The sequence below is a fragment of the Quercus robur genome, chromosome 12 (assembly GCF_932294415.1).
Source record: "Quercus robur chromosome 12, dhQueRobu3.1, whole genome shotgun sequence".
Taxonomy (NCBI): Eukaryota; Viridiplantae; Streptophyta; class Magnoliopsida; order Fagales; family Fagaceae; genus Quercus; species Quercus robur.
In genome coordinates this window covers 43570449-43584608 of record NC_065545.1, presented here as the reverse complement: position 1 = coordinate 43584608, position 14160 = coordinate 43570449, and the positions used below count along the sequence as shown (strand labels likewise).

The 14160-nt window shown below is 32.9% G+C and overlaps 1 protein-coding gene across 1 annotated transcript; it reads left to right on the top strand.

Annotated features, from left to right (window-relative positions):
• The first annotated feature begins 1560 nt into the window (after window positions 1-1560).
• Window positions 1561-2787, top strand: LOC126708548 (uncharacterized). The gene has a single exon (XM_050408331.1). The coding sequence runs from the start codon at window positions 1561-1563 to the stop codon at window positions 2785-2787; it is 1227 nt and encodes a 408-aa protein (XP_050264288.1).
• The last annotated feature ends 11373 nt before the right edge of the window (window positions 2788-14160 follow it).

Below are 14160 nucleotides of genomic sequence, written 5' to 3'. Positions count from 1 at the left end.
TATTTTACGTGTAACATACGCGTAATTACCAACTAGGATTAAAGCATTATAATTAATGAGAAATAAATTAAAGCAGTAGAGTTTATTGTTACGCTAAACAACAATAATTAAAGCTATATAATTAAATTAACCAATACATTATAAAAGACAAATTAATTAAATTATTTTTGTTTTTGTTTGAGGGGTTATTGTTAATTAAAGTTGTATTAAAAATGGGTTGACTGTTTAAATTATAGTGGAAATTTTGTTTTTTTCTTGAGTATGAATAACATTCATATAACTAAGCAAAAATTTCTAATTAAAATTTTATTTTTTAAAATTCTTTTTAGGTTAATTTTTGAGTTATATTCTTAAAGCTAAAAGAATTATGAGCAAACGAAAAACAATTGATGCATTCTTTAAGAAAAAAGATGTTAGCAATTCAGAAATTAGGACACCTGTGGCTGTAGAAACAAATATTAATACTTCGATGCCTGATGAACACCCCCCAAATGTCCAAAACTTCAATCTGAAGAGATAGATCGTGATCCAGGAACACATAAACAAATATGTGAATTTCCTATCAACAAATAAGATGAAATCCGACGAGCTTATCTCATAAAAGGTCCATACCAACCTGAAGATATAGTCTATCCATACAATGATGATACTTATCGTCGTCGATTTCAACCTTCATGGTTTGTTTCACATAAGAATTGGTTGGAATATTCACCTTCAATGGGTGCGTTATATTGCCTACCTTGCTACCTTCTTAGTAAGAAACCAATAGGTCGTCCCGGATCAGATGTATTCATTTCAACAGGTTTTAATAATTGGAAAAAGGTGAAAGATGGAATGAATTATCCTTTAATTCGTCATGAAGGGAAAGAACCAAACTCCTCACATAAAATTGCTGTGAAATGTTGCGAGAATTTAAAGAATTATTCACGACATATTGACAAGCTAATTGAGAAACAAACGTTAAAAGAATTAGAAAATAATCAATTGCGGCTCAAAACCTCAATAGAGTGTGCTCGATGGCTAGCATTCCAAGCTTGTGCTTTTAGAGGTTATGATGAAAGCCTTGATTCAAAAAATAGAGGTAATTTTATTAAATTGATAAAATTCACATCAACTTTCAATGACAAAGTAGTTAGTGTTGTCTTGGAAAATGCTCTAGGAAATGCCAAATATACATCACCCACAATTCAAAAGGAGATTTTGCATATTCTTGCTAGTAATGTGCGAAATGCTATTCGTGAAGAAATTGGGGATGCAAAATTCTGCATTCTTGTTGATGAAGCCCGGGATGAGTCGAAGAGAGAGCAAATGACCATCATTTTGAGGTTTGTTGATAAAGAAGGTTTCATTAAAGAACGTTTCTTTCATGTTGTGCATGTTAGAGACACTACTGCATTGACTTTAAAGAATGAGATATGTGCTGTCCGTTCTCGTTATAACCTCCACATTGAAAATATTCAAGGTCAAGGATATGATGGGGCTAGTAACATGCGTGGTGAATGAAATGGATTACAAGCTCTTTTTCTTAAAGATTTCCCATATGCTTATTATGTACATTGTATGGCTCACATGTTGCAATTAGCTCTAGTTACAGCATCTAGAGAAGTAAAAGATGTTCATCAATTCTTTGATCATTTGGTTAATATTATCAATATTGTTGTTGGTTCTAGTAAGCGTAATGATGAATTGCAACATGCTCAAGCAGAACAAGTTGAGAATATGATTGCTTCTAATGAAATTGAGACTGGAAGAGGTGCAAACCAAATTGGTACTTTGCAACGAACTGGAGATACTAGGTGGGGATCTCATTTTCAATCTATTTGTAGTTTGATTAAAATGTTTGATGTTACTTGCAAAGTTATCAACACTATTTCTGAGGAAGGGGCTAACTATAAACAATGCGGTGATGCCGAGGGAGCTTATCAGGTATTAACATCATTTGAATTTATTTTAATCTTACATTTGATGAAAGAGATAATGGGAATTACTAATGTTCTTTGTCAAGCTTTGCAACAACATTCTCAGGACCTTTTAAATGCTATGCATTTAGTTTCAACTACAAAATCACTTATTCAAAAGTTGAGAGATGATGGATGGGAGCCTTTACTTGCTAGTGTTATATCATTTTGTGAGCAACATGAAATTGATATTCTTGATATGAATGCTCGTTACACTAAAGGTCGAGGTAGATATCGTCGTCAAGATGACGATTTAACAATGGAACATCATTTTAGAATTGGCATATTTACAGTTGCAATAGACTTTCAATTGCAAGAATTGAAAAGTAGATTTTGTGAGCTAACAACGAAACTTGTCATTCTTAGTTCAGCTTTAAATCCCAATGATGCTTTTAGATTATTCAAAATTGTTGATATATGCAATTTGGTTAAGAAATATTATCCTCAAGATTTCACTGAATATGAACAAGAACTTTTGGAGTCTCAATTGCAACATTATGAGCTTGATGTGATAAAACATCCAGATTTTCAGAATTTGAGTACAATTTCCGAGCTATGTAGGGGATTAAAAATTTCAGGAAAGTCTAAAATCTATTTTTTGATTGATAGACTTATTTGTCTTGTGTTGACCCTTCCAGTTTCTATAACAACTACAGAACGAGCTTTCTCAGCTATGAAGTTGTTAAAAACAAGACTTCGCAATAGAATGGAGGATGAGCTTTTGGCAAACAATATAATAGTTTATATAGAGAAGGAAATTGCAGGGAATTTCACTATAGAGATGATAATGGATGAATTTTATTCCATGAAAAATCGTCGTCAGGCATGATTTGATCCAGTTGATGACCCGACCTGACCCGAATAATGGGAGATTTACTGAGGCTTAGTCCATGGAGTGGAGGCTTGGGCCGACAAAAAATTTTTGGCTCGTTTTGTAGCCCATTGTGAATCCAATGCGTAGGATATAAAAGCCGTTTTTTTGGTGATTAGGGTTTTGTCTTGTTGTTGTTTTTTAGAAAGAAAAACACTGTAGCCACACATTGTAATTTTCTTTGATAATAGTGAAATCCTTACAACTCTGTGGACGTAGGCAAATTGCCGAACCACGTAAATACTGTCTTATGCGTGTGATTGTTTTACTTTTTGCGTTTTGTTTTCTCTATTTTTTTTGTTTCTCATAGGTTTGGAATTTCGGTTGAATTCCCAACATGTTCAAGTATATAATAATATATGAAAGTTGATAATTTTGTATCCAATAGACTTAAGAATTATATTTGGTATATCATTGTTACAACCCGGCCCCCCCAAGTATGTATTCCTGGCTACGCCCTTGCCTATACATGCTTCTGCTAGGAACACTCACATCTTCCTTATGTAATCAAAACACATAATTAAATCCCAACTTATGTTTGGTTGCTTAGAAAAGTTGGTCTAAGTTCTGAACTTTGTAGTTTGGATCATTTAAGGATGTATAAAACAAGGTATTGAACTAGGACAAACAATATAAGGAAGGTCAATATCGGTTATTGAACATATGAGCAGCTCTGTACATGTTATTATAGTGTTAAATAAATAAAAATGAGTGGATTTTTTAGTGTTGTGATATTCATTTTTCAAGCTAAAGCCTGTTGTGCGAAGTGAATATGGCTGGTTATCCTATATGATAGACTGATAAGTATATAAGGAGCTGGTTTTAAGTGTTGTCATTGCATTAATATTTAATATGCTACTGCATTGGTGTAGTTTTGATGGCATTAGGATGATTCGTTTTGAGGTGGCTTGATGTTGATGTGATGAGTTTTATAAGGCGAGAGCGGCGCAAAATTGGGCTGACGCACAATGATTGATTCTTTTTTTTTTTTCTTTTTTTTCTTTTTTTTTTTTTTAACTTGAATAAAACAAAAGTGTGCACGCGTGACTCTGGCATTTGCCTCATGGACCTTTGGGATTTGGTTTGTTTTGATTTTGGACTTGGGTTGTGAAATGACTTATGAATGTTCGGCTTGACTCTTGAGAGTTATATTATTTTTGTGAAATAAATGTTTCTTTTCCTCACATCCTGAGTTATTGATTTAAACTATTTGAATTTCTGGTTGCTTTTAATATTATTATTACTACATGATCATTATCACATACTTTATTTGATTTTAGGAGGAAATATTTGTCACAGATTTAATTAATGAATGATATTTGACTTGTTATTTAAGAAAATTAGAGCCCGTTTGGTTGGAGATATAAGAAAGTAGGAGAATAAAAAATATTTTAATTTTCTCTCGTAGTATTTCTGTGAAATGATGGAAAAGTGGAGAGATATAATATATAATTTGTATAAATTTATTCTTATATCCCTTTTATATAGTATAAGAAATAATTTTTTTTAATCATTAGATTATAAAAATTTTTACTTTTCCATAATATTACATAATATATGTAATTTTTATTTTTAGAATCATATGCTATATATTTGTATTAAAAGTGAAAACCACCGTGTAAGGACACAGTTATTCAGCAACCCAAGAATGACATTGGGCTCGTATGTAAAAGGCCCGAACAATACAATTCATAGAGAGTGAGCTAGAAAGGCTGGACCTTGGTCGTTGGACGGCGGTTTGGTCGTGATTTTCATGGAAGCTCATACGAAGGTAGGCTTAGCCAGAATAGCTAGGCTTCACATCGATGTAACTCGGAGGGTTTGAGTCCTCGGACTTAGTCCGAGGAGCATCACATTCTTCCCATTCTTCTTTTTGTGGGATCCTTTTTTTCCCCCCTCCTTCCCCTGGCTCTCTTCCCCTTTTATACCAGTGTTTACTTCCCGTTTTTCATCTACGTGTCAGTTTTTCCTCTTTGGGGTAATGACTCGTCCTATCAATCCATACGTCAGAGTGGTTGGGGGTGGTTGAGAAAAGTTAAATAGCATGGTCTGGAGTATGGGCTCGTCAGGTACAGGGCTCCATATTACGGCGTTGGCAGCTTTCTCCCTTGTACTGCTCTTATACTGAGTTTGTCCTTTTCTTCAGGCGTTTTGTGAGGTGTTGAGCGTGAGATCGTCCTCGGCCACATCCTTGGGCCTTTAAGGGGCTTTCATCATACGTCCTCGGCAGTAGGGCTCCTCGGCCTGGGCTTTGGGCCCAATATACAAAGTGGGCTGGGACCTCAAATTTCGGGCCCCACACATCGTTTAGTTCAAAAAAAAAAAAAACCCCATTAATTAAGAAAAGAAAAAAAAAAGCCACAATTGATTTTTAAATAATAAAAAAGACCAAAACAAGAAGCAAAAATACATTGAGAGGAAACGAACCAAAAAAAGCAGCAGCAAAAATACATTGACAGGAAAAGAACGAACCAAAAAGAAAAGAGAAAAAAAGAAAGAAGGGTGAGAGACATATGTGCGTGCTTGTCCAGTTTGCAGAGTGCAAACAAGTTGCAAAAGAGAGAAGAAATGAGGGGTTGGTGAGAGGTATTAATTAGAGATAATTTGTTTTCTCTACAAAATGGAGATATCAAATTTTGGTGCACTAGTGTAGAAAATAACTGGACCCCACCAAAAATCCTCCCAATTTTCTTTCCTTATCAAGCAATCTAAAATCTTAATTTTCCCTTTTTTTTCTTTTCTATCTTTCCTATTTTACCTCCAACCAAACATAGCTTTAGCCCGGATAGGTTGGGGTTAGATACATATATAAATATATATATTTATATGTGATTACTGATTATTGGCACATTGTGATTTCTGATTTATTGTAATTTTTACGATGGATTAATCCAAAAGTATTTAAGAAGTTGCAACTACTTTTAATAAGAAATTATAGGCAGTAAATTTACTATATGACTTTTGAAATAAATGGATTGAATTTTACTATTTAAAACATTAACTATCACCAATTTGGTATTGTAAATTTCAATTCACTTATTTAAAAATAAATAAATAGGATTTAAAGAATATGGACATCAAATGCACTAGTGTAGTTTGATGGCAGTGTGGGACAGTTCATTTGGGGTGGCTTGAAGTTCGATTTATATATGGTGAGGGGATTACTATAGATTTAGGTTTTCTTCGTAAACTTCTATTGAAGTTTCTCATGGTAAGTTCTAATTCTTATGAACTATGATAAGTACACAAGAACCAATAAAATCTGATTTTTATCAAAATTCTTGGCGTTTCATTTTGAAAATAATTATACAATTGTGGAAAATATTTGATAATTTTTCCGAATATTAAAAATTACCCTACTATATATGATTAATCTTGGGAAAAACAAATTTCTTTCCAAGCATACGTGAAGTATATAAAAAACTATTAAAATAAGTCAAACACCCATTAATGGGTTCTTTCATTGCTAATGGTAAACAAAAGCATTAAATAAAAGGGTAATACTAACGGGTCCTTATGGCACCAGTTAATAATCCATTTAAAAATAGTTTACACACCACTTTTATAGAAAATAAATAAATTATCAAAACATTAATTTTTTTTCCTTTTTTTTTTTTCATTAAAACTTTCTTTAAAGGGTAAACTACATTTTTGGTCCTTATCTTATATATCATATTTCAATTTGATCCCTAACCTTTCAATTGTGTCAATTTGGCCCTTAACCTTTTAGTACCGTGTCAATTTAGTCCATGTTGTTATCTTTTGAATGAAAATTGATAACATGTCTAATGGCCGAAATAAAAAATTAGCTTCCATTGATGTGAGAATAAACTAAAATTTTATTTTGGCCGTTTTTCATGTCATCAATTTTCATACAAGATATAACAGTAGGGACTAAATTGACACGAGACTGAAAAGTTAGGGACCAAATTAACACAATTGAAAGGTTAGGGAACAAATTGAAATATGGTATAAATGATAGGGATCAATTATATAATTTACCCTTCTTTAAATGGATTATTACTGGTGAATGAAAATATATGAGACGTACATATTCTCTCTCTCGTATCTTTGTTCGTTCCTTCTTTGCTCTACCCTGTCCTATGTTGATAGCTGAAAAAGGAGAAAATTTTAAGTCATACTTGGAGCTAAAAATGTAAAACAAAGTTGAGAGGGTGGGAACAAGGTGAGAAAAATATTACTGGGTTGAAAATGATCTGCTCCATCCTCTTTTCTTCCTTTCGTTAGCTGTTGTTGCTTGTTGAGATTGCTGCCTTTGCTTCAGTTGTTGTTGCTATTGGTTATTCTTCTTCTTGTTGTGTAAGGGGCAAAAAAGAGTGGCCCCGGCAAGAAGCCACATGGCCCCCCCAAAAATTTTAAAATTTCCATTAGAGTAGGTAAAAAATTGACATGGGCCCCCCCAAAAATAAATATCCCCCCCCCCCCCCCCCCCCCCCGAAACTATTTCAACCATTCTTCTAGTTCTAGTCCAATACAACTTAAAATAAAAGAAAAACCTTGGCCCACATCCAGCCCCACCAGCCAGCCCCAAATCCCTAACAAAACAAAATTTTTCTCCTTTAAATTAAACACACTTCTAGCCCAGCCCAATTCCAAATCTAAAATGCCTGATCAAACAAAACCAAGGCATCTTAAAATTCAATCCTCACCGTTAGAAAAAGTAGAAAACAATCTGATTGTCACGCTGCCTTGTTTTTTTTCCCTTCTGTTCTTAATTCACACCTCCATAGTGTCACACTGTCACACCTCTCCTTAGAAACAATCTCCTCAATCCTTGCCTACTTGCCTTGTCGCCACAAATTCCACTAGCCCGCTGACCTGTTCAGCTGTTCTGTTCATCACCTCAACCTCAAGCCCTCATCTCAATCTCAATTCCTCAAGGTATCTCATTCTCATCTCACTTCTGACTTCTCTCTTTTTTATTTACAACTAAAGTTACTAAACTAAATACAAAATATGTGTATGTGAAATTGTGAATATGTGATACCCTTTGCCAGCAAAGCAATTTATGCTTATTTGACTTTGTCTTTTTGTGTTTATTGTTTTTGTATTCTATATTCTTGAGTCTTGACCCACTAACTCCACTGGCTGCTCTATGACTTCTGGAGTCTCAATTACAACATTATGAGCTTGATGTGACAAAACATCTAGATTTTTAGAATATGAGTACAATTTCTGAGCTATGTAGGGGATTAAAAATTTCAGGAAAGTCTAAAATCTATTTTTTGATTGATAGACTTATTCATCTTGTGTTGACCCTTCCAGTTTCTACAGCAACTACAGAACGAGCTTTTTCAGCTATGAAATAATTAAAAACAAGACTTCGCAATAGAATGGAGGATGAACTTTTGGCAGATAATATGATAGTTTATATAGAGAAGGAAATTGCAGGAAACTTCACTGTGAAGATGATAATAGATGAATTTTATTCCATGAAAAATTGTCGCCAGACATGATTTAATGTGAATGTTCTTTTTTGTATGTCTATATTGAACTTGACAGTTTTTTATGTTCATTAACGTACAAGAATATGATGATATATGAAAGTTGATAATTTTGTATTCAATATACTTATGAATTATATTTAGTATATCTCTATTATAACCCGGCCTCTCCAAGTAATTATTCCTAGCTACACCTCTGAAGTGGCCATTTTAGGTTTGGTCGTGGAAAGGAGGGAACTTTATGTTTTTTGTTGTGGGTTTGGATAGCAGATTGACTTGGGTTTGAGCATCTGTTGTAAATGAAAAGTAAGAAGATTTTTCTAGTTGAAAAAGGGGAAGGAATTCTTGGACTGTGCCTCACAAGGGGCTGATTATTGTTAAAGGAGAGGTTTTGTTACCGGCGTTTGAACATCTATGTTCAATATTTAAACAATATTATATGTTTTTTTACACATTTTTTATCTATATGTATTTTTTAAAAATACAAATAACATTACTTGAAATTTCTTAACAACAGTTTTCAGTATTTAAACAATATTATATATATTTTTACACACTTTTTATTTACATATATTTTCAAAAAATACAAATAACATTACTTAAAATTTCTTACCAAACATGCCTAGGTTTCTTGAGTTAGTCATTGGCACAAATCTAAATAACTTTTTTTACCTGTACAATGTACAATGCACTATACACATAAAAAAATTGTGTAGATTTTAAACCAACAAATGGTGACATTTTAAAATTTTTTGTTCATTACAAGTTGACTGAGACATTTCCAGCTCAGTGTCCGCATTCGTACTGAATACTTTCTGCGGAAGCAACTCCAGCTTTCTTTCTCAAGATCTTTTCAGATCTTTTTGACTTTTTTTTTTTTTTTTTTTTTGAGAAAGATCTTTTTGACTTGAGAGTCGTGAACTTCTCGTAATTTTTCCTAGGATTCTCTCAGCTGTGTATTCATTGTATCAAATCAAGTGCCCCTCTCCGTCTCACACCAAATCTCTCTGTACAATAAACAAGGAAAAAAAATCTCACCAACTAAGGTCAATGTGTGGTGAAATCAAGTGATTAGAATTAAACAGTGATGTTCCTGCTCATGGATCTGCTTGTTCTCTTTGTTTACTGCAATACGGGATTTTTTTTTTTTTTTTTTATAAAACAAATTTTGTAAGCTTTGAAATTATTATGTATGTTCTTTTATTTCTGTTGGCTAGTTTTTAATGAAATATCCTTTCTACCAAATAGAACTTATTAACATATGTATTCTCGTCGTACAATTATTAATATACGGATTCTTTCCACACAATTATTGATATATGTATCATCAGTATACTCACGTCCTAATTTTAAAAAAATTATCATATAGTCGTACATATATGATGTCGTGGAAGTCAAGAGAAAGCACACACGATACTCTCTTGATGGAACAAAATGTCTATGTTTATTGATAATAGTATCTAAAAAATGTTTACAGACTTAGGGCTCTATTTAAGGGTTTCTTAAAACTTGATAGACAAAAAAAATATAATCTAAAATAACTTTTAATTGATACCTAACCATAACAGGAATCAAATTTGACCTAAAAAGCATTAAATGCACCTAAAAACAATGAAATAAATCATCTCAACCTAAAATAACGTTTTTTTACATAAAAATACCAAAAATAAAAAATTACAATAATTAAATAGTAAATTGTGTCTTACATCAGACCCTTCCACTTGAAACAAACTCATCCTCGAGTTCATCTTTGAAATATGAAATATCCCATGCCAAGAGAACAAATATTTTGAATACTTCATCTTCTTTGTCTTCTTTGTCCTCGAGTTCATCTTTGGGCAACTTGAACTTCTTCTCCCTTGATCTTTATGTAATTGACAATATTTACCAAATAAGAGTCAATGATCAAATCAAATCTTTCCACCCCAATAAAATCAATAAACTTTGTTTCGGTGTCTCCCAATAAAATAATAGGAGTTTGAATGTTGCAATCATCTAACTTGATTTCATTGAGATCGTTGACAACTTCCTGTATAATTTCTTCTTCAATAGTCTCTACTATCTCAACCTTAAGATCTTTCTCTATAATGGGGTCTTCATTAATCTCCTCCACAATCTTGATTTCAAGTTCTTCTTCTATAACAAGGCCTTCATTAATTTCCTTAGAAATCTCTATATTTTCTTCAAGAACGATATTTTCTTTAACATGTAATTCTTCCTTTAATGGTGGAATATTTGGCTCTTCAAAATAATTCAAGTATGAACCTCTTGGCCAATAATAATCTTGTATTGTATACGACAAGATTTCTTCACAATCCAAAGGATAAAATTTGATAGCAAGCATCTTTTTCATCCTTGACCATGATCGAATTTTGTCTTTACCTTGTCAGATTCTATCATATTGTACTCGTTCCCACCAACATAAGGCATACTTACTAAGTTTATACAAAGCAAGTCCGACTTTTCTCTCATAACAAATATTCTCATAGTCAAATAAATCCTCTAGATCAAGTAACCAATCAAGAAAATCTTCTTTTAAAAAATAACTATTAAAACTTGCAATTCTCTTATAAGGTCTATATGAAATTTGCTTACCAATAAGTTTCCCGTGAGTTATGTCTTCACTGCAGTTATCCTTATTGTTTCCATTCTTTAACGACACTATCCTTGCATAGATATTTGTGAGTGCTTGTTGTATGTCACGTAATACTCGCTAAGTTATTCGTCGTTGTTGTGGTGGTGGTTACCGTCTCGTCGGTTAGCAATCAGACTAGGGTAAGTCAAGGCTCTGATACCAACTGATGTCGCGGAAGCCTAAAGAAAGCACACATGATGCTCTCTTAATGGGACAGATACTAAATTGTTAGTTCCTGGTTGTAAACCTTGAATCCATAAAGGGTTTCCCAGAATCCACAAGGGGTTTCCCTGAATCCACAAGGAGAATAAAACTGGAATCCACCAGAAGAAAATTTGAAAAAACGTCTGTGTTTATTGATAATAGTCTCTGAAAAACATTTACAGACTTAGGGGCCTATTTAAGGGCTCCTTAAAACTTGACAGACAAGAAAATATAATCTAAAATAACTCCTAATTGATACCTAACCATAACAGGAACCAAATTTGACCTAAAAAGCATTAAATGCACCTAAAAACAAGGAAATAAATCACCTAAACCTAAAATAACATTTTTTTTACATAAAAATACCAAAAATAATAAATTACAATAATTAAATAGTAAATTGTGTCCTACATCACTATATCTGTACCTATACTCGTGTTCGGATCTGTGCAAGTGCTTCCTTGTTCTACCTTCTTCCTTTGTTGTGTTTATCCTTGTTGTTGTTTGTTTGCTATGGTTGCTAATGCCATTGGTTATATTTTGGGGTATATGCGACCTCAAGGGCCTTTGAGCAATTTTTTTATTTTTTGGAATTTTAGATGTCAAAAAGTACTTTTGTGAAAGTTTGGGGATCAAAATGTGATTTTTGAAAGTTTTGGGGTCAAAATATAATTTTGAATGGTTTTGGGGTTGAATGGCAATATTGGAAAATTTTAGGTGTTGATATTCATTTTGTAGACAAATTGTTGTGGTTGATTTGTAATTTTGGGAAATTATGGTTTGCGGGCATAGGTTTAAGCAAGCAAAGGTTTCATGTTGAGCTAAAACTTATTTTTACAAGGAATGCTAGGACTACGCCTTGTTCACGTGGCAAGTTGTGAGTGATGGAATTGTGGACCCGCTACTTTTACTCCACCACTCCTGACTTGCCACATGAGTAAGTTGTGGCAAAAGTTGTGGTCCTAGCATTTTTCTATTTTCAGACTTGCTTAAGAGAAACGGGTTAGTGTTGTTTCATTTTATTTAAGAGTGGGATTTGAGCTCATTGCTGAAACATAAGTGGATTTGAGCTTAAGAGAGGTGTGGGCCTATACGAGTTTCAAATGTTGAAGAGAATTGTGCAATCCAATCTTTCTTAGAGTGCATGAACAAATAGTTCTTATCAAGCAAAGTAGAAGCACTAATAAAGGGCGCTAGAACAGGAATGCTTCAAATTGTGAGTTTCTGTTCTTGGGCTCTGGTCATATAGGTTGGAGCATTTGTAGTCACAACCAAGAGGGCAACTAAAGGGGATGTTATAGTTGTAGTGATGAGTATCCTATTTGGTGCTATGTATGGAAGCAACTTTCATTTAAGAAAAAGAGTAATAGTTGTTGCACATAATGTTGCGTTTTGTATAAAGCTGAAAATGTAAGTTAAAGTTACGTTTTCAGTTTATAAAACACAATGTACACACTGTCTGCAGTAAACAATGCCTTTAAAATAATAATAATAAATCACATGCAAGTCCAAATTCAATTACTTCATGTAATAAAACTCCTTTTAAATTGCGATCAATCACTTATGCAGCACCAATCAAGCAAAGGTTGCGGGGAACAAAGTTTTCCAAATATTTCACAAAAAGCCAATTATTTGCCTTCATTGCCGCTCGTCCTCTTCCTCACTGCCAACGAATTGCACTCAATATGGGTTAGATCAGTGTTTTTATTTATTTATTTATTTTTTAAAATTTATTTTTCTGATTTCATTAGATTATGAGAAAGATTCTATTTTTTTTTTTTTCATTGCATTTTCAGACTCGTGTTTTGTCCAGATCTATTGTAGTTTATTGCCATTGACATAAAGGTTGATTTTTTTTTTTTTTTAATTGTTCTGATTATCCTAGTTTGTGAGAAAGATTATATCTTGTAATTTCATTGCATTTTTTTTTTTTTGTCTTTTTGTTCAAATTGTATGTATAATTTTCCTTATGAGAGTAGTGTTGCTTCTATTTGTTCTTTGATGAGAAGAAAAAGAGAAAGTGTGTGTGTGAAGATATAAAGAGAAGAGAAAAAATATTATTTTACTCAACAACCAGTACTTTTTTTTTATAAGAGAGAAATTGTTTGTAGTCACTACAATGCTCTCCAAGTCAACAGAGCTACTGTATGCAAAGCAAAGGTTTAATTTTCTTATTGGGCTAAAGCTTTTTTTTGAAACTAGGCTTAAGAGAAATGGGTTGGTGTTTCTTTTTATTTAGAATTGAACTTGGCTTGAATTAAGTGTGTAGGAGAGTTCAAATTCGGGCTAGGACTCATTGTTGAAACATAAGTGGATGTGAGCTTAAGAGAGGTGTGGGCCTAAAAGGGTTTTAAAAGAATGTGCTTAGTTCACGAGTTGGACAAAGTCTAATTTGATCCAACTTTATCTTAATTAAAATTCCTCTCCACCAATCCTGCCACATCAATCATGTACAACCTACTTAAGTTTACTTGTGAATATATGGCATGTAAGCAATTTATTTAGGAAAGCAAAATTAAAAGTCATAGCTAAACATGTGATTTCATGGCATTGACTAGTAGGTAAATGACTCGATAAATTTAATGAGGCTTACCTCATTGTGTAGCATAGCATACCAAGTGCAATTCTTTTTCCCAAAGTATTTCACCTCATTCAAAAGACACAAAGAAATAACAAGGAATACAAATGAGTAAATTCCTAACGAATATGAAAACATTGTCATTTGACAATTTTATTAATTTTATTGATTTACCTGGATTCCGCCCACACTCAATATTATTCCCCCAATCGCGAAGGTTTTCACTCAGCAACCCGTAATAGTTGCAAAATGCAAATAATTTATCCTAAGATGACTTGTGAACAATTTATTTTAGATAAACAAAATCAAAAGACATGGTTAAACATGTGATTGCATGGCATTGATTAAAAATATAAATACCAAGGTAAATATAATGAAACTAATCTCATTGTGTAGCATAGCCTAACGAATGCAAATTTGCAAATTTCTTTTCCCAAAGTATTTATTCC

What these genes read in the sequence shown, in the direction of transcription:
- LOC126708548 (XM_050408331.1), top strand. Translation starts at nt 1,561, where the DNA reads ATGGCTCACATGTTGCAATTAGCTCTAGTTACAGCATCTAGAGAAGTA.